Source organism: Amyelois transitella, chromosome 15 (assembly GCF_032362555.1).
Source record: "Amyelois transitella isolate CPQ chromosome 15, ilAmyTran1.1, whole genome shotgun sequence".
In the NCBI taxonomy this organism is placed as follows: Eukaryota; Metazoa; Arthropoda; class Insecta; order Lepidoptera; family Pyralidae; genus Amyelois; species Amyelois transitella.
The window spans coordinates 7,053,874-7,074,330 of record NC_083518.1 but is presented as its reverse complement, the minus strand read 5'-3'; the positions used below and the strand labels follow the sequence as shown (position 1 = coordinate 7,074,330).

General features: G+C 34.5%; 1 protein-coding gene across 1 annotated transcript; it reads right to left on the bottom strand.

Annotated features, from left to right (window-relative positions):
• Positions 1 to 11: 11 nt before the first annotated feature.
• Positions 12 to 7,827, bottom strand: LOC106139510 (probable methylmalonate-semialdehyde dehydrogenase [acylating], mitochondrial). The gene is made up of 10 exons (XM_013340971.2): positions 7,657 to 7,827; positions 6,088 to 6,224; positions 4,941 to 5,051; positions 4,356 to 4,462; positions 3,762 to 3,875; positions 2,986 to 3,152; positions 2,437 to 2,557; positions 1,726 to 1,875; positions 967 to 1,107; positions 12 to 792 (listed from the first exon to the last, which is right to left on the bottom strand). Exons 1-10 carry the CDS (start codon positions 7,690 to 7,692, stop codon positions 308 to 310), a joined length of 1,569 nt encoding a protein of 522 aa, XP_013196425.1. The 5' UTR covers positions 7,693 to 7,827; the 3' UTR covers positions 12 to 307.
• Positions 7,828 to 20,457: the final 12,630 nt, after the last annotated feature.

The window sequence follows — 20,457 nt, the reverse complement described above, 5'->3', positions numbered from 1 at the left end:
TAAAAGACGCATTAAAATATAAAATATATATCTAAAGTATAAAATAGTGCTTAACAACAAGTGACAGTTTACAGTTCATACTTGTAAATACATTTAACAACATTTACAGGTACCTAATGACTTTAGATGATTTGAAAAGACAGTAAGCCATCACGGAATATAAAATGATAGAAAAGTAAATAAAAATAATTTTGTATATAATGGAAAACATGGCAATAAAATCACAAAATAAATTCATATAAAAAATATACATCAATATACTTCTTAAACATAGAATAAATATTCACTTTAATCTTAGCCTATGGAATTATTGTTGAGTGGGCATAGACACAGCTGCCTTGGTGTGAGATACGTCACTCTGTCTCCAATGGGACACTACAGTTTTCAATTCAGTATAGAAATCGAGGCCTTGCTTCCCGCAGAAGTGGTTAGTTCCTAGGAAACTGCCTCTAGTGCCTGAAAATGAAAACATAGATAACGGAACGGGGATGGGGACATTTACACCGACTTGGCCGACGTCGATTTCAGCCGCGAATTTTCTCGCAGTCGCGCCGTTCGTTGTGAATACGGCCGTTCCGTTCCCGTATGGGTTCGCGTTGATCATTTGAATGGCTTCGTCTAGGGTGTCCACAAAGAGACATACTAGGACTGGGCCGAAGATTTCTTCTCTGTAGCATTCCATGTTCGGTTGGACGTGTGTGATGATGGTGGGCCCGATGAAGTTGCCCTTCTCGAAGCCGGCCACTTTGACTCCGCGCCCGTCGAGGGCGAGTTTGGCGCCTTCTTTTACTCCTGTACATAAATTAGAATAATTGAAACACGAGTCTTTCGTATTACAAAAAAACCGATTAATTTCCCTTCTCGCGATAATTCCGATAAATTCTCTTTTAGTTTAACCCACATATTAAATTGTCTAGACGCCGCGGTCTTGGGCTGTTCGTTGAAATGTCAAAGATTAATACGAACCTGATTCTACAAGTCTTAATACGCGTTCCTTTGCCTTGACGGAGATGACGGGTCCCACGTCGGTGCCGGGCACGTGACCTGCATTAACTTTCAAAGCTTGAGCACGTTGTACCAAGTCTGGGATCCACTCCTTGGCCTCTCCTGTAACAGATAATAATATTGATGAATCATTATGACAGGTGTTAAATAAGGATGTATTGCGTCACTTTGGCTGCTCAACAATCATGGATAGATGTTTGACAAATTTAAAAAGTCTGAAAATCGATTGTGTATATTTTCGGCGTCAGGAGATCGTAATTGTTCGCTCCTAAGAAAACTATGATGTGTACGGTTCAATTTTAGTGACATACCAGACTAACAAACACGGCATTGCTTAGCGCCATACAAATTTGTCCTATCAATTAGTTCAGATTATGTTATTTATTTATTTAAACTTTATTGTGCAAAAAATGTTCAGACAATGGGCGGACATAATATGTCTCATAGCACCCTTTCTGTTAAACGGAGAAATTAAGTGGGTGGTATATTGCGCACTGGCCTCAGGAAGATGATGTTGTAGTTTTATACAAGACCAAGATGTGCAAGGTCAATTTTTTTTAAAATTATTTTTGCTTTTGGTTTATTTCGTCACTCCTGATTAAAATTTTCTCTAGCCTTCTGGTTCTGCTATTTGATACAACTCAAAACCAACAAGGCTAGTATTTTTGCTTTGAAGACACAAAACTACAAGGTCAATGAGCTTAAATATATTCGTCTTACCAACAAACACGGCGGTACTGAGCGCCATACAACGTTGTCCAGCCGCCCCGAACGCGGCGCCGGCCAGCTGATTCAGAGTGTGCTCTTTGTTGGCGTCAGGCATTATCACGCCGTGATTCTTCGCGCCCATGTTACTTTGTACTCGTTTGCCTGTAAAAGAGGGAATTAAACATTTCGAAACACCCGTAAAATCTCTTATCATAGCGTATTTTTTATGGCAGTTATGAAATACCTAGTGGAAATAAGCGAAATAGCATGTAAACAGCACTTTAAGATCATGGAAATGTTTCGGTAAATATTTTCTATTGATGATTTACTAACAGAAAAACTTCTTGTTAGTAATTTTTAAGAATTGCTCGTAATAGACGCATTAATAATCTACCAACTAAACGTGTTTAAAGAGTTTTCAAGATTGACGCATCCGTCTTCTCCATAACGCGGGGTGTCTGCGTGATAAATATATATAAGGAAAGGATACACCTAAAACTCCTCTTTATAGACCATTACAAAGTTGATATAATTCATCCATTTATACAATCACGGATATAGACGTGATTATACCTTGAGGGGTAGACAAGGCCAGCAGTCTTGAAAGACTAAAGGCCGCGTTCCGCTGTTAGGCTTAATGATAGAATTGGGATTCAAATAGTGACAGGTTGCTAGCCCAACGCCTAAAAGAAGAATCTCCATATATTTATTTTGCATAAATACCGGCTGCAGACGCTCTCTTGTATATATGTTTTCCCGCGGCGTCGCCTCCCACAAACGATACCGCCTTGATATCTGGCTCATCGCATATGAAGTTCACCACATCGTGAGTGCCATGGACTACCTGCAATAAAATAAAGCCGTCCATATTAAAATCATCATCATTGTGGATGAAGCGAAGGAAGTATGCAGAGATCGTGGCAACTGGAAAGAGGTAGTCTCTGCCTACCCCTCCGGGAAAGAGGCGTGATTTTATGTATGTATATTATAATCATCAGCTCATGAGCATTGACGGCCCAGTGGTTTGATGTTCAAAAAGTTAAGTAAAAACATTGTAAGGAATCCTGCACATTTAGAGCAGTTAATATGTAACCATGATCTATGGTTGGGTCCAAACACGGTTCATTCTACGTGCTGTGCTATGGCTTGTTCCTTCTAAGTGTTGGATAGTATGGTATTGCCAGCAACAGATTATATTTACTACTCCATTAGGTATTTTGTGCTTTGCAAGATGAAAGACAATGTTGCTTGTTACAAATTAATTTTACTTACATTGACTACTCCATTAGGTGCCCCTGCTTCCTGTAAGAGTTCTGCCATCATCAAGGTAGCCCCAGGATCTTGCTCCGAAGGTTTGATGATGCAAGTGTTGCCAGTTACAATCGCTGGTGGGAACATCCATAGGGGAATCATCACGGGGAAATTGAATGCAGCTACACCTGCACCAAAAATATGGAAAATATTAATAATAAATATAAATGGAACAGATTACACAGATTAAGTTAGCCTCCAAATAAGTTCGAGACTTGTGTTAAGTATACTATCGTTGAGTACTTGTGTAAAGTATACTTATACAGATATACACCCAAGACCCAGGACAATCAGAGAAAGTTCGGTTCTCACTTTGCCCTGGCCGCTAAATGGGGGTGTTAAATGAGAAATCAATCCTTACAACGATAAATCTTCTTTAAGGGATAGTTTCAATGACTCCAAGGTAAGTTGGCTTGATGTTGGAGGTTCAGATACGGACGAATAATCGCTAGCCCATCGCCTTAAATATTTTCCATTGATTGACTTTTACAACCTGCGCGGAAAGAGTAGCAACTGGCACCTTATGTTATTTACCCGCGTCCAGACCAGCATGGAAGTTTCAAATATATAAATATAGTTATTCTCTTAATCGTTTTTTACGACATCCCTGTGAATGTTACATACGATAAAATCATCCCACTTTCCTGGTGGGGTAGGCAAAGACTACATCTTTCCACATACCGCGATCGAGAATGTTATAGACCTAACTTAGGGATGTGGATAAAGTATTCGCTTACCGCCAACAACTCCCAAAGGAACCTTGTAACAGTGCGTGTCCATATCCTTAGCGATATTCTGGATGCTGTCGCCGAGTTGCAAGGTTGTGATGCTGCAGCAATGTTCAACCAGTTCTGAAATAACAATAAAGTAGGTGCAATATTAACACTTTTATTAATTACACCGATGAAAGCAGAAGTCTATTTTCGTATGACTAGGGTCCATTTGAACCCGCTAACGAATTGTCCGCTATTACCTAAGACGGAGTTCGCAGAAGACATTGTGTTTTTGGATTTTAAGTTTAATATACTAGAATAATAATGTCGTTATTTTATTGCATTTTCATTCGGTTGGGTTTGGCGGTAGGCGATAATTTTCGCCGTCTAATACCGCCGAGGCGGCTTATAAAAGGGGTATTTCCGTACTTTGTATTGTTAGTTAATCTTATGAGAGTAAACATACTTCCAACCTAATGGGGTAGACAGAACCAAAAGCTATCATTACTTCACAAACAATTGATTATTCGTTCGACGACACGTTATTGCCTTACTAGAATACATTTACATTTTAAACACAATCCACTAGAATAAAGGTGAAATGTCAAATGCACTTACGAATGCCCCTCAACACGTCGCCCTCGGCGTCGGCTATGGTCTTGCCCTGCTCCTCCGTTATTTTTGCCGCCAATTTTGATTGGTTCTCTCTCAACAAACGTGAGAATCTGAAACAAGAATAAATACAATAACACAGGTGGTACATTGATGACTTTTTAGTCAATTTATTAGCATTTATAAAAACCATTTTAGTTTATAAAAATAAATTTTAATGGACTATTTGCTTTCTTTCCCGAACTTTTGATTTCTGAAACAGTTGTTTGCAGTTGTCAATTTAAACAGCTACAGCTTAAATATATACTATTACTAGCGATCCGAACTCTTTCCAACATTTTGAACAGGAATAAAAACTGTCCACATCATTCAGAGAATAGCACCTACATAGATAGAGATAAGAGAGGGACTTAACTATACATATATAATTTAGTGATTATAAAGAGAAGAGATTTGTGTTCTGGTATTTTTTTTAAAACTTTTTGACCGATTTCGACGAAATTTGGTACAGAGATAGAAGAGACCTGAAGGGTAACAAAATAGGGTAAATTTTATCTGGAAATTCCACGTGACGTTAATGTATATACATACTTGAACATCAGTTGTTGGCGAGTCATGATCGTGCTTTGACCCCATGATTTGTACGCCTTCTTTGCCGACTCCAATGCAGCCTTAAGCTCTTGCTGTGTTGTTTCAGGTACTCTGAAATAGAAAATAATTATTATTAATTAATTACTTAAAACATTACTCGTTTATCACTTATTCTACGGGAAGAAATTTACTTGCTTTCTGGAAAAAATTTACCCTAGGTTATTTTTCATTGAAACTGAACAAAATGACTAAAGAAATTTAAATTAGTTTTAGCTGGAGGTCATACATCAATGAATATATACTTTTTAAAAACTTTAAATCAGTGTATGGAACTATTACTTCATGAACTGAACCCATTAGATAAAACAAATATAAAAATGATAACTGTAATTCTACACACACATCAGATTTATTCAAAGATAAATTAAATATGTAATATGTAGAGGCAAAAAGTACATGTTACTAGGCCACTTGATATAACACATGATATAAGAAACAGATAGCAAGAACACTGGTGGTAAAGATAAGGGGAGATATCAGAAAATAAATAACTTGTTTTCAAGATTTCCAGTTATTACGTATTGTGATTATTTAATTGGCTAAGCTGACCTTTTTTCACCCAATTTTATTGAGTATATCTCTAATTCCCCATTTGAATTTTTTGCGCCGCATAATTTTAATTAAAAGTACTTTTTAAGAAGTACAGTTTTTAATAGAAAGTCTAATTAAAGGAAATTCATTCAATTCATTTGTACACAATCTTAGAGTCCGAGGAACCCGAATCCGTGGGAAAAGAAGTTAACTTAGACAATTGAAGTTAGAATTTTGTTGAAAATAATGTAGGTACAGTGAAATATACAAATATTGAAAGATGTATTATAAGCATATAAGTATCTACATAAAGTAGATAAATTGTCACTTATTTATTTAAGCCTACACTCAGACAAACCCTACAATTAGTTGTTATAAAATAGCTAAAAGGCACATATTGTTAAGTTGATCCATCAATGGCAGCTCTGTAATTGAGAAAAAATTTAATACTCTCACTATGTTTTGCTAAATAAACTCTAACTGATGATGACTTGTAAAATGTAATGATTTCTATTATTATTATTTTAATACAACGGATCATTATGTTTTCAGTTACCTTCCAATAACTTCATTGGTGGCAGGGTTTGTGAGTTCGATCCAATTGTTTGTCTTTGAATCCACAAACTGGCCGTCAATAAACAGTTTTGTGGTGGGTGCTGAGCTGCTGTAGTTCCTTTGCAGTAACAGCCGAGACTACAAAAGAAAAAATTCAAACAAAATATACTTTTATGGGGCAAAAATCTTAACGGGAACTACAGTTTTGAACCTGCAGATGTAAAATGGAAATCTGTATATTACAAAATATATATAGAAATGAGACCACAGATTTAATAACATCAGTGAGACATTGGGAGAAACTCAATTTACAGGTTACCTGGAAGCGATCGCTTTGAGTGATAAGGTCGCCTTTTGCTACTGTATTTTTTATACATGATTGTGAATTTACTGTTATTTATTGTGGTGCAATAAAGAGTTATTGTATTGATTTATTAGATTGTATTAATAATTTATCTTCAGGGCAATTGTAGCAAAAGCTCAACTTTCTACTCCCATAACTATAATGCTTAAGTGTGGAGTTGGCTTATACCTTTCGACATAAATACAGTGTGATTTTATATGTAACTATATCACAAAATATGTATTCAATAATGCAAGTATCCTCCATATTATGCCAGTATTGCACAATAATGTTATTCTTTTTGATTCTACTACAGTATAGACCTAGAATAGCAAAGTAGATTTTGAAAGATTCATGTTTCACAACCAATGACAAGTTGATATAGTGCACAACAAGCATATCAAGTTTTTTAAATTTGAATTACATGGCTGTTTTAAAAGGATAATTTTTAACTGTAAAAGTGACAGGGAAAACACCACTTAATACTGATTCATTTTTTATCACAGCAAGTGCCAAGGGGGTAATATTATTCAGCCCATTGTCGACCTGTTGTCAAGCCTAGTGGATTGTAAACTTATTACAATATTCCAAGTTTAATTTGAATTTAATGCTATTTAAAGGGTAAATGGCATGAAAATTATAATACCTATATACAGTAATAAATTTTTTATGTAAGAAAATATTGACAGTATAAATCCTTTGAACTTAAAAAAATGGGTCTTGTTAACCTAGTTATGCATATATATATAATTTATATTTTATAAATTACATTGTAAATCGAGTAGATCACAACATGATACATACACAATTACGAGTAATACCTACTGAAATAAAATGCTACAAAAACATGATGAAATAAAAAGTTACAAACATTCTGCTGCGCAACCAATGCTACTCAATAAACTATGAATAATGTAACCATTTTTAATACCAAATTGAGTGAATGATGTATAAGATCTCATTGCTTTTCTAAATTTCATAAGGAGTAAGAGTAAACAAGGCAAAAAAAAAATATGTGAATAAATAAAACCGTGTTCGGTCCATAATAATTTAAGACAAAATATTATTTCTCGAGAACGAACGAAGAAAGATAAAATTTAGTAAATAATTAATACTAATGTAATTAAGGCAAACATTGAAATAAGACTGTTCACATATTTTGGAAATGTAGATATTTAACACGAATTCATGTAAAATCTATGAGTAGGCGAATAAATTTAAACTTACTTCTGATTTTACCAACTTCAACATTGCAAAAGCCATGATAAGAAGTTTTTTGTTTTTTAAATTAATACTTTGTGATGAACTTGCGTGGCCACAGGCGGCAACGGGCCAACTGATTAGAATACAAATATTCTGACCTTGAATGGGGAATTGATAAAGATAAATTACTCGCTTGCTTTGTCGAGGAGGATTGTCAGATTGTTTTGTTGTTTTCATTTTTTTGTTTGTTTGTCGCAGCAATCAAAATGAAACTTCAACAAACTTTAAAGTTTGACATTGACTAATTTTTGACAAAACGTGACACTGACTTTGATATATAGTTGACATTTACAATGATGTTCGGTTTCACACATTAATGAATGAAACGAGACAGTGATAGTTTATGGTACGATACATATTGCGTCGCGCGTGCGATAATGAAAAGCGAAACAGCGCGCCATTCTAGATCTAGCCCCGATGATAGTTTCATAATATGCGCAACAATCTGCAAGTTGCTGACGACTCGGACACAATATTATTTAGACTGACTGACCGAATTGACATTTTCAATTTTTATTTCAGTTGGTTAGTACAGTCGGGTAAAAAAAATATACTAAAAAAAAATTATTGCGTGGCTTTACCTACACAGAAAATTAAACGGTGATAAAGTATAGGGACCTGGGCGACTGATCGGGGCACGGTATTTATTGTTAATTCTTTTAAAAAAATCTGTATAATGTATTCTTGGGAATTGAGCAGAGAACTACTAAGTGATGGTTACCTACACGCTTAACATTGGACGAAATTATCCTACCCATGTTAAAAAAATATGAGAAAAAAATATTAGGCCAAAAATGTAGAAAAAATTATTTTCGTAGACATAGAAACTAGATACCTAAATATTTATTATTTCAAATTTAAACTAAATCATAAGAACCTATAAAGTATCGTCAGAACTTTCTTCCTGACTATACAAAACAATTGTTCTTCATTGGTGTCCGAAAAATCGTCAAAAATTCCAATCCAACCAACTGCAATTTCAACAAACTGCAAGATTTTAGTTAAAGAATTTCGCAGAAGGAAGTTCCCTTTTAGCCTTCATGTTGCGGTTAACTGGTATAGCTTAATAAGTTTCTGTCTGGATCTGAAGGACAAATGTATAGATGTGCCCTCTCTGCCGGGCCCAAGTTAAAGGGGCAGGACAAAGATTACTGGCTTGACGTCGCGCAAAATAATAATATGCCAATGGTTTAAAACTAAGGACGGTGTAGACCGTCAAAGTGGAAACGATGGTCCCAAATCCCGATTCATCAAACGGTGGAGGGTGCAACTAAAAACATGCAAAGATGGGAGAGCTAACCTAAGGCTATGCCATAAAAATAAAAATAAAAAACTGCAAAGCTGTGTTTCTAAAATCAAAACCCTAATTTATTGTAACTAGGTACTTATTTACCACCGACATTCGCATCCGGTGGTGTTGTTAGGGTTGGCACAAAGACCCCGTTGATTGGTTACCCAGTTCCAACCCAACCCGTGTTCACAATAACAACCATTGTTGATAAGCGACACTTGGTCAAATATAAGTAGTATGTTGGTTTAGTCAGATGTTTTCTTTGACAATAGTTAAAAAAGTGGTTTTGTATGTTTAGCATTCGAAACTCCTTTTATATGACAATGAAAAGAAAGATTGAACCAGACTTATTAGTTTTGAAGCTAATAATAATCAGCAAAATATTGGTATACCTACCTACTCGAAAACTGTTTTACCAACTTCATTCATTCATTTCACTAAAGTTTATTGGCCTACTCAATGCTACATTGCAATGTGTGTATAACACAGTTATAGATTTCCATATTATCACTTTGATAATTTGTATCCACTCTTTTCTCCTTCCTAATAAGTAAAAGCAAATCATTGTTTGAAAATGAGTGCATATAAATATTCTACAGGAATTTTCAAGTGGTAATAAAAATTACGTCATTTAAAGTTTTAGGCAATATGGTTTTAGGAATATTTTTAAACTAAAACAGGTACCTTTTTTCACTTGGCATCTAGATAAGTACGTAAGCAGGTATCAGTTTGATGCAATTATTAATAGCTATGCACTTGTAATAACGATAGCTATGTAATTCTATGACTAAAGTTGATTACTGAAAATACTTATTCTTTCGGTGTACCTAATTAGTAAAGATATCTTCCTACTTAGCTATCTACCGTGTAGTTCCAAGCATTAACATAAAATAGGATCACGTCTCTATCCAATACATATAGTCAAAGAATATGATTCATTTAGTGTAAGTTTTATCATGATCTAATATGCGTTAGGGCTGATAAGGTTGCAGAGGTCAGGCGAGAGTCACTACACGCACATATACCTATATCGAAACTTACCAAAATATATTAACAATAAGTTAATACCTATGTCAAGGTACTGAAGCTGAAATGAGATCGGTCTTTGCGCAGGCACACTTGTTGATAAGAGGGGTCATTGGCCGAGCTATCGTTCATACAGCTCATATACTCACAGCCTGTGGTGAGATTCAAAGTAGACACAAATAAAAGTTACCTACAGAAGTGACACCTACCTAATAAGTTTTGCACAAAAAATATGTAAGTACCTATTAATTTTTTTAATGTATTACAACCTAGCTACATATGTCGTACCTATTTATAATGATTTGGAATAATTTATTCTTATTTTATCATGCTATGTTATTATGATTCCATTTGTTTAATTACTTAAATAAAGGTAAACAATCATGATAGTCTTTTTGTTATGTTTAATACCAAAACCTGTTCTTCTTCTTTTTGCACGATCAATCACGGAATACCTACTTAGCGAAAAGATGTCGTGTTGTTGAAGGCGAGCATAAAAACTGTCGTACACAACATACTAGCTGTGCCCGTGACTTAGTCCGCGTGGAATAGTTATTTTGGGCATCATTGAGCTCTCAATGATGAATAATTTTCCCCGTTTTTTTCATATTTTCTATTATTTCTTTGCTCCTTATAGTTGCAACGTGATGTTATATAGCCTAAAGCCCTCCTCGATAAATGGTCTATTCAACGCAAAAAGAATTTTTCAATTCGAACCAGTAGTTCCTGAGATTAGCGCGTTCAAACAAACAAACAAACTCTTCAGCTTTATAATATTAGTATAGATAGATAATATTCCACTCGTTTATAATTCGAGGACAAAAGCTGCTGAAAAAAAAAGAAAGAATAATAATGTTTTTTTTTTAATCTCAATTTTATCATTTTCCGTCTCTTGAAGTCTGTTGTTTGACTTGATTATTTGTATGTATGTAGGAAATAATAATAAAAGATTAAATTAAAAAAATATCCATTGCACTATGAACTGTTGATATAAATTAATATAATAAGTGCAGCAATAGAGAAATTCTAATGGTGTATTTCTAAAGGTTAGTGCCTACTGAAATGAAGGAAAACGATCTTGTTTTTTATACATTTATAATTTAATAACAGCAATATGAAAGAACAGATGTCATAATGATTTTTTTTGCTTTTGACTAGGTATAGTCTATTTCTCAAAAAAAATAAAAAAATAAAGATATAAGAAGAAAGAAATATTTATTGGGGCATTAAATACAAATAAACATAACTCAAGACGTACATACTAGATCGTTTACGTTTATTTCAGAACCTAAATAAATGGACTTAATCACGATTTTCTTCTGCTATATCACTATTTTGTGACCCTGCAAAGTCGTAAACATTGTGGGGAATTGTTGTTTTTTAATTGACACGCCACCGGCTACCGGTTCCACGTCCTTTTGTGTTAAGATTAGATTTTCCGCGATCATTTCCTCGTTTCTTTGAATGTAATGGCGGGCTGTAATAGTTCCTCTAACTAAAAGAACAATGGGTATCGATGGAGAACTCCCGAAATGAGAAACAGGAAAGTGGTTCGTATTCTAAGCCAAAAACTAGCTCCTACCTGCTCGTGAAAGAGTTTATCTTAGTTCTTAATCTGGTATTCTAGTTACCATTACAATAAGTATACCCTTATGCCCAAGCTTTATAGCTATACATACAACAAAACAATTTGTCGAAAAGTAATTAGTTCCGGATTTAACCGTCTAAAAACAGATAAACAAGCTGTACAATTCTATCCAGATGCCGAATGGATGGTTATATGCTATGAATCCTGGATCCACTAAAACTGCTACGACATAATTAGGTACTTACTACATATGTAATTAAATGTGTAGAATGATGGGATATACACTTTTTTTAGTTTGGTAAATATGCTGTTCTTTATTTCTGACTTATTGGTTTCTCATTACCTACAACTCCTCGTATATCTAAGAAATGCTAGTAAATAAAGAATATTAAGGTTCACGTTTTGTATTACATGTGAATTTACTTAAGTAAGAATTCAAATTACTGAACAAAAGGCACCGATTTGTTGAGTCAGCAGAGTCCGATTACCTGACAAACAAATAGGTAATCAGAAATTATCAAAAATATGAATAATCTTGATTTGCTGTCTTATCTTCTTATTTTAAGTTGCAAACATGATAAAAATCCTGACATGTACGCGTGTAATGTACTTAATTTTAAACGAAAATAATAAGGTAGGTAGTTACTTAACTATGAGGATTTAAAATTAAAAAAATGTACCCATTTGTGTGCCCATTACAGACAGAGATCTAGACATACCTATACACCGCACCGCGAGTTTAGTAGAGACTTCGTGTCGTGCATGAACGAATTCTGTCAAAGCGCGTGGCACAAGGGTCACAAAGAAACCTCTTTTCGAAACTTGTAATCGGCATCTAGGAAGTAAAGTGAAAAAAATAAAGCGTTCTGTTGACATTCCGGTAATAAAAAAAACTAAACACGCTTCGTTTACAAACAGGGTGAACTGACGGTATCAAGATTTGCGTGTGTAACCAATGAAGCCTCATACCTACATAACATGCTCTCAACAAGAGCTGGGGTTATCTCAACTGACCTAATCCCTGCCCCACGTCTCGGAACACAATCGTTTACACATTAAAAGCGTCTGCCTCTCTTGCACTTACTATAGCCATTGTGTTGCTACGTTACAGCTACAATATTATGTAAACTTGATGATGTAATTCTGCCAAACCGTTCTATTTACCTATAGTTGTTGTGAGCAGTTCGGTACCGCAAAAATATTAAATTTTCAGTTTTTCTGTTTGAATTTCGAAAAGTTTCAATTAACTGCTGTACAATAATCCCAAAGGAACATACATACATACATACCAGACTTCAGTTTTTTAGTAAGTACAATGAAGTTCCTTGTTGAACAATATACGGGTATTTTTTCGCAGCGGCTGTAAGACATGCATGGGAAAGCGGTATGGAGTGGTCAGGTCTAAACCACACGACACACGGTCATTCAGTAATTAATTCAAGTGCGCATATGTCTAGTCTCATTGTTAAATATATTTTAAAGACTGGATATGGTCGATGTAAAATTGGGTAAGCAATAAACCGATAAGATACCATCTCATTAAGTATGAGGTGACTGATTGATAGCGCCGTGAAATCGGTTGATAAACTATCAGACTAAATAACGAAAATATAGTTTTAAAGTGCAATGAACTTATGTCATTTGAAGAACATCATGTTTTGGCCTTTGGAAACAAAGTATTCGCACGTTAACAAGTGCAAATCAAACTTGTTTCTTTTTTAATATGTAATTAAATTGGTAGGTGTAAGACGACCTTGACGAAAAGCCGTCATCTTAGAATGTGGATGCTACTTAAGAAAACTTCGAAAACAAAAATAATCTTATCTAAACTATTGCACGGCTGACGTCGTTATAAGATCATGGTTCAGTTCTAAGTTGTCGTGCAAAGATTCCAGAGGTCAGACGAGAGTAGCTTCATGTAAAAAACCGACCAGGATTGTGATCAAAGGCGCATCTAGTGGTCGTCTTTCAAGTGGGGAAGACGCAACTGGGATTAACAACAGAACGATTACAGCGATTTTACTCGATCAAACAAATCGAGCACGTGAACGCAAAGTATGGAATTGCATTACTGCGTTACCTCTATTTTTTTTTATTCAAATTCTTTATTGCATATCATAAAGTATAGCAAGTGAATTACAGTTGACTTACTTGACTTTCTTCTGAATTGCAGTAACTGCTTATAAATAGATACAATATGAACCCTGTTGGGCATCGCAATTTTGAAAACTTAATATGGAACGGCGAGCAGGTTTATATCGGCTATTATGATGAATATAAAAATAATAAAAAGTAAGTAAGTATCAAAACTCATTGAAATTCGCGTTTGTTAGTTGAAACCGTACTAACTCGTCGTAACAGAAAGAGGATGATTGTGGTGTCTGACGTGGCTAATATAACGATATAACCACGATGACGGGCGTCTTCGAAAGCGCGGCCATCATTCTTATCGAACAAATATGTTGATCGAAGGAAACCATTACGAGTAAAAAATCGTTAACGATTTTTGACATAAGTATGTGCCAGCCAAGTCCTCTTTCAGCGAGGGGTCAACAACCAGCATATCGCTCATTTAGCTATAAACAAAGTTTATCGAACGCGCACAATACAATACAACACAATAGGGCAACAATAAATAGAACGACATTAAAATCGCCTACAACATTACGCGAGGTATTTTTCTGAAAGTAAGCGAAGTATTTTCACACATAATTGTTACTACCTACATAAGTACTTAAATAAAATCCCGCCTCTTGAACGGAGGGTTAGGATACTACTTCGTTCGTTTTATCCATATTCAGAACTTATTCCATGCAAGCTCGTCGATTTAGAGCATTCTTGACCTGACCTTCCACCAGAACATTCCCGATTTGATCAAGGTACTAGTCTAAGCCGTCCCTATTCATACTTCATACATACAAATTCCATGAATATTTGCTTGTTTAAACCTTCTTACTGTTGCAATGGTTGATTTATCAATTAGGTATACTGCTAAGAAATTTGATAAACAGGAAACTCCTTGAACCATAGTTTAGGACACAAGCGCCCGCTTTATGCTCTCGAAGACTACTGAAAGAAACCAATTTATTTTTGATATCATCACTGGTAGCAACACAGTGTGCATTAGGCCTTACTGAGTTACAGCCTTCGTTACTGAACATAACTCATTTGTGTCAACATAGGTGATAATACAAATAGCACACACTTGTGCACATATCCGTATTGTCCTCAATACTGCGCGTACGCCTAGATTATTGGAGGAAAAATGCGAAGAAATGCTTGAAGTATTAATAATTTGAGATTCATGCCACATTTTTAGTATGCGCGAGAATGTGTGTTTAGGTTCATAACGAATTCTATGTGCCCTTATAACTATGCTTTTTAGATGAAAATATTTGGAAGACAATTTGGCGTTAATGGTTTGTAAGAATTTTTAGTAAGACTATCCTTCTGTGTATTTACGTGTTTAACTTAAATATATAACTAATTTTAGTTTTTTACTTAGGTACTTACAATGTAAAATTTTTAAGAAATTGATATTTTTTAAGGATATCATGAGCATTTTTTACTAAGACTGCTTAAAAATTCTGTTACCTCCCAACAAAAGTAATGATGTCACCAGGCAATTAATCTACAGCCTTTTTTATCGGGCTTAAAACACATTTTTTAATACAAATATCTTTTGAAAATAACGTATGTCAGTGGACTTATCTCGTTGTCCATCGGGTAGAAGAACCCATGATATGTGATTATTCAGCTGTTTCGCCTTCAAATGCATTCCGATTGGAATAGAGTCAAAAGGGATAGATATTCATGACCTATTCAAATAATACGAATAGTGAATGTGACTCGTGACCACATGTGTTTGTCGAGAGTCTATAACATACCTATTTGTTCATAGCTCAAAGAAAATATAACAATTAATACCTATTAAATGAAAAGACAATTTTCATTCACATGACGAAAAGCGAGCAAGTCAAGTTTTACCTAATATTTTTAATTCCACTCTAATTCAATATTATTTATATTAAAAGTTACCGAATTAAGGCAATAGGCTATTTGACTGTATTAAAAATATACATTTCTTTTATGTCATCAGTCTTAATATTATTTTTTTGGAGCGATTTGTAATAACGCGAGATAAAAATATTGCATTATTTAAACAAAATCCGTCTCAGAAAATTAGGTTTTTATATGCAGCTGTCACGTGACTAAAAACGAACGTGATTGGCTATTTCTATTATGACGTTAATTATCCATAAACAGACTGTAGATCGTATCGTTCCTTAGTGTTCGCTATTATTTTTCAAGATTTTATAAGTGTTTGATCGCTCAGGATTAGTCAGATAACATAGGTATTTAATAATGGAAACCAATTCCGCGAAAGCTGACAGTCGAAACCTACCAAAAGTGGACGCAATAATGGTTGGAAGAAGATTTGTCTTCTTCAAAGACAATCCAGATTTCTATGCTGCCGAACTGAGGAATGTGAAAACATCAATGTAAGTATATCTTGGTAACCACTGATCTTAGATCATGATCTGAAACCACTTCTTGCGAATATTCAAATCCATCGGCATAGAAAAAAACAGTTTCGTAGGAGATTTTATTGTTGTATTAGTGCACTGCACAACATTTATAGGAACTCATTTTAATAATTTTCACACATATGACGTGGCACAAGTTAAATAAAACAAGAGAAAATCAAAACTTTTCGAAACACCAACAAGCTTTGTATGATATTTACACGAAATTTACGTCACTGCATGCCATGGCCGCCATATTGCTAAAAGTCGCGTTTTGGCGGCATATTTGAATATTTCATTTTCTTTTTCGATTTTTTAATAAAATAGCTGTAATAAAGGCAGAAAAGTATTTTTGTAGGGCTCCTTATAAACAAATAAATGCCCTAAGATAGTTTTTAGAACTTTGTCAAATAGCCTATTAACTAAATGTATAATTTTTTTGATAATGGATAAACAGTTATACAAATTATCCTGAAAATTTTTGCCCCGGTTACTTATTCCCTAGAAAGGACTTGTCGTGACCACAATCCGAGCGACCAGACATAAACGTGGGCGAAACCAACAAACTAATCAAAACACTTCATTCCAGTTTTACATCGATTTATGTTTATTGTTGGTCGATCGCCTGAAACCATGTGATTTACAAAGATGGGTTAACATACCAATATATCCTTGACAAGAACCAGTCTTATATAGGTAGTTATAAAACTTTATCAGAGTTATCTTTATTATGAGTTAATGCACCTATCTAACAGTGTATTACTTTATTTATCGTCCGGTAAAGGCAAAGACAACGCCAAACAGACTGGGGTGAAGTGGCGACTCGTTATAGAGTGAGTATTGTTGTATAGATCGCACGACGCTATTAGAATGGAATAATTCTGTCACTAAGTAATTAATTAAAGATCGATTTATACCAATCATAGAAGAAACACATTTAGCTGCTATGTTTTTAACCGATTGAAGATGAATATGTATCAACAAAAATTAAAAAAATATTTTGCGTCAACTAATAATGATTGAATAACTCTTACTTGAACTACAATAGTATACTAATACTTACATCTTAGTATTTCGATATGTTTTAAAAGGTAAAGGAATATTTGCAGCTAGTTAGATAGATATTTTCATTTAATTTACTTCACTAAGTTACAACTTAAATTTATATAATTTGCGAATATGCGCCCTCTACTATAGATAAAGAAAGAATAACAACTCTAAATGCGAAGTTGTATGGTTTGGCTTGCGGTCGTCACAAGAACTGGTTGTGGCATTAATTTTTTATTTTTAGTATATTCCGACTACCTTAACCTCGACGGGGTGGAACGTGGAACGAAACAGGCCCTTGTTTATAACGGATGATTTAAAGATAGGATGAAGTCTCGATGCTATTGTTATTTTTCAATAGAAGTCATAAAATATAATCTTGAGTTTTAAAAACATATACCCAATGTTAGATAATGCTATTAGCATTAAGTCCACCTATTGTATTTTACAAATTGTAATTGTTACAATAAAGAATAAATAAATAAACATAACCTTTTGAAAAAATTAATAGGTAGGGGGAAGTCCCCTAGTGGCGGACACCTAAGGTTATTTAAAAATAAAACATAAAATATTTTAGGAATGTTTATAATATTATGACTTATATTAGATAACAAAGTTAGAAATCAAATTAAATTAACAAAAATGCAACCTCTGCTAAAAAATAATTAATACTATCAAACAAACTTTGGTAACAAAAAACATAATTTTAAAAAGTGGCACCTAGTACCGGACGAATATTTGTGCACGAAACTGACACCAGTTTCATCACAGTTATAAATTCTTGAGAGTGTGAATGTTGTACTGTTTCATCAGCTTTTCAATTTTGTCGTAAAATAGATCCACTTGTGGTTTGTTAAATCATACGGCGCGCATCATACTTGTCGATTCCGGTGTTCTCAACGAAATGTCAGAATGCCTTTTCATGAAGTCGTAATAAAAGTATTTACCAGCACTGCCTTTTTCTTTATTAAATCGATGAGGATTCTTCATGACTTCAGCTAAGTCGTATGAGTATGCTAATCTTAGAAACTTTTTTTTCATGAGCGGGGCATGCATCTAATCGATAAATCTTTAATGTGGTCAACCAAAACTTCTTCATACGCTGCTGAGGTGTTAGTGAACCTACCTAACTTTGCTTTCATTGTTACTTCTTCTCATCGATTTAGGGCCTTTATTTTATCATGCATAGTGTATTTAGGAATATTGTATCGCATTGCAGCTTGTCTTACACTCAGTTCTTTTGACGGAACCTTATCAATAGCAGTTTGTAAGCTCTTTGGATCCCAGGATCCTTTCTTTTTCTTCTCTTCCATTAATTATCTTCTTTCTTCTATACTCTAAAACAAACTTAAATAATTAGAATAAAAAACGTAATTTCTTACAAGCAATATCAATATGTTTACTGTCCGGCACTAAGGGACGACTTAGTGTCCGGTGCGAAGGGACACACATTTTCGTTCATTAGATGGTACCTACCAAAATTGTTTAAAAGATGTAATAATATTCAACCATTTTACGGATAACAATCGAGTACTGATTTTATCTTTGAATACTACTCAAATGTAAATGCATAAATATACTAGAATTACTTGATATTTAGGTGACGCCGTGATTTCGAGCCTAAAACAGCAAATTGTTACTCCTGCCGCGGCCGTGTGCGTCACTGGAGAGGCACGGCGCGTGATCTTGTACCTGTGTGCCCCAGCATCCCTTTCACTTGTATTTTGAATCGAACTGATTTATACTCGCCTGAATAGTACGAGTGTCCGGCCCTAGGTGCCGTCCGGCGTTACGGGACTTCCCCCTATGAGTGTGTGCCTCTTATCACTAATACAACAAATAAAATATTCAGATGTAAGGCATGAAGCTGCACTTATCGGTACATTATTTAGGATTCCTTAGTAAACAAGGAACCCTTACGAGTATATTTTCGTCATGTCTATCTTTCTGTCCTCAGTTTTACTCAGAGACTATAAGTGGTAAAACGCTGTAATTAGTATGGATATGTATAATTAACAAAGGCAATATAATATTTTAGGCTACCTCCCGTGCGAGTAAAGTGCGGGTAATTTCTTTTTCTCCACTTACCCATCGTGTGGGTATTGTTGAATAGGTCTTTAAACACCATTTCTTGATTTAGGGATCTGTTTCTGAAATATTCGGTTTTAAAGTTTTTTTTTTGTAAGAGGTAATAGTGCCTCCAAGCATTAGTGATGAAAAAGCGGTAACAAACTGAACTACAACATTTTCTTCAATAACTTTAACTATACAATAATCCAAACATATAATTAGAAATACACAATATGAATTTATAAGAAAAATCATAAATGTAATAAAACGAGTTTACCTACGATTACAGCCAAAAATAGCGATGACACCGCTAGCAGGAAAGAAACACATTGTTATTGAGTGAATGAGTGCACTTTGTAGCTATCGAAACTCATTCTTCGTGTTTCCATTTAGAATTGTCACAGCTGCAATCAATTTAATTTAATAGCCTTGCATCTAAATTTAAGCTTAATTTTTTTTTATTTAAATTTTTACCATCGCTAATAATAGGTACCTAGAATTGTACAGCATACGACAACGATTTCAAACATGAATAATACACGTAATATGAAATCATTTGAATACTTATTAAAAGTATCTGGAGTTGTGAGTTATCTATAAATGATGGCCAATATCGTTTCGGCTGTAGCTCGGAAAACGGTCGAAGACATTAGCAGATAAAGATTTATCGTTATCGCTATATACTTAGCCTAATATATCCGATATTATAGCTACTGATAGCCATAAAATAAACTCATAAAACGTCGATGAAACGAAAATTTAAAAAAATGCTGAAGGTATCATAATCATATTCCACGCTTTCGTCCTAGTGCCCGGTTTCACCGCTTAAGAATGAGAGATAAAAAGATAAAAACGATTAATTTTGCAAAGGAGTTTCATGCATAGCATAGCCTTAAAAATAATGCATATCTTAGGATCTCCGACTATAGACTTAAAGCAATTATTGCTTTTATTGATCATCAGCAACAAGCTTCAGCAAATCCAGTACAAAATTTTTCATAAAAAGCAACATACCTACTTCGTCAAAAAATTTACTAAATGGAATCCATAAAAAAGTCTCAGATTAGGTAAGCAATCTTATCAACACAGTTCCCTTCGGCTACAATCCCATAAATAAACACGGAACGAACGGACGAAATGCAAATTCATTTTTATTTCTCTTTATCATATCTTACCCTTGAAAACGTGACTTTCCAAATATTTCAGCTGTTACAGGA

Bases quoted from the DNA above. Each gene is read 5' to 3' on its own strand.
- LOC106139510 (XM_013340971.2), bottom strand. From the start codon at position 7,692: ATGGCTTTTGCAATGTTGAAGTTGGTAAAATCAGAA. The intron at 2,558-2,985 runs GTAAGTAAAATT...ATTTTATTGCAG, and splicing joins CACCTAATGGAGTAGTCAAT to GTAGTCCATGGCACTCACGA. The intron at 1,108-1,725 runs GTAAGACGAATA...TATCTGTTACAG, and splicing joins CAGTACCGCCGTGTTTGTTG to GAGAGGCCAAGGAGTGGATC.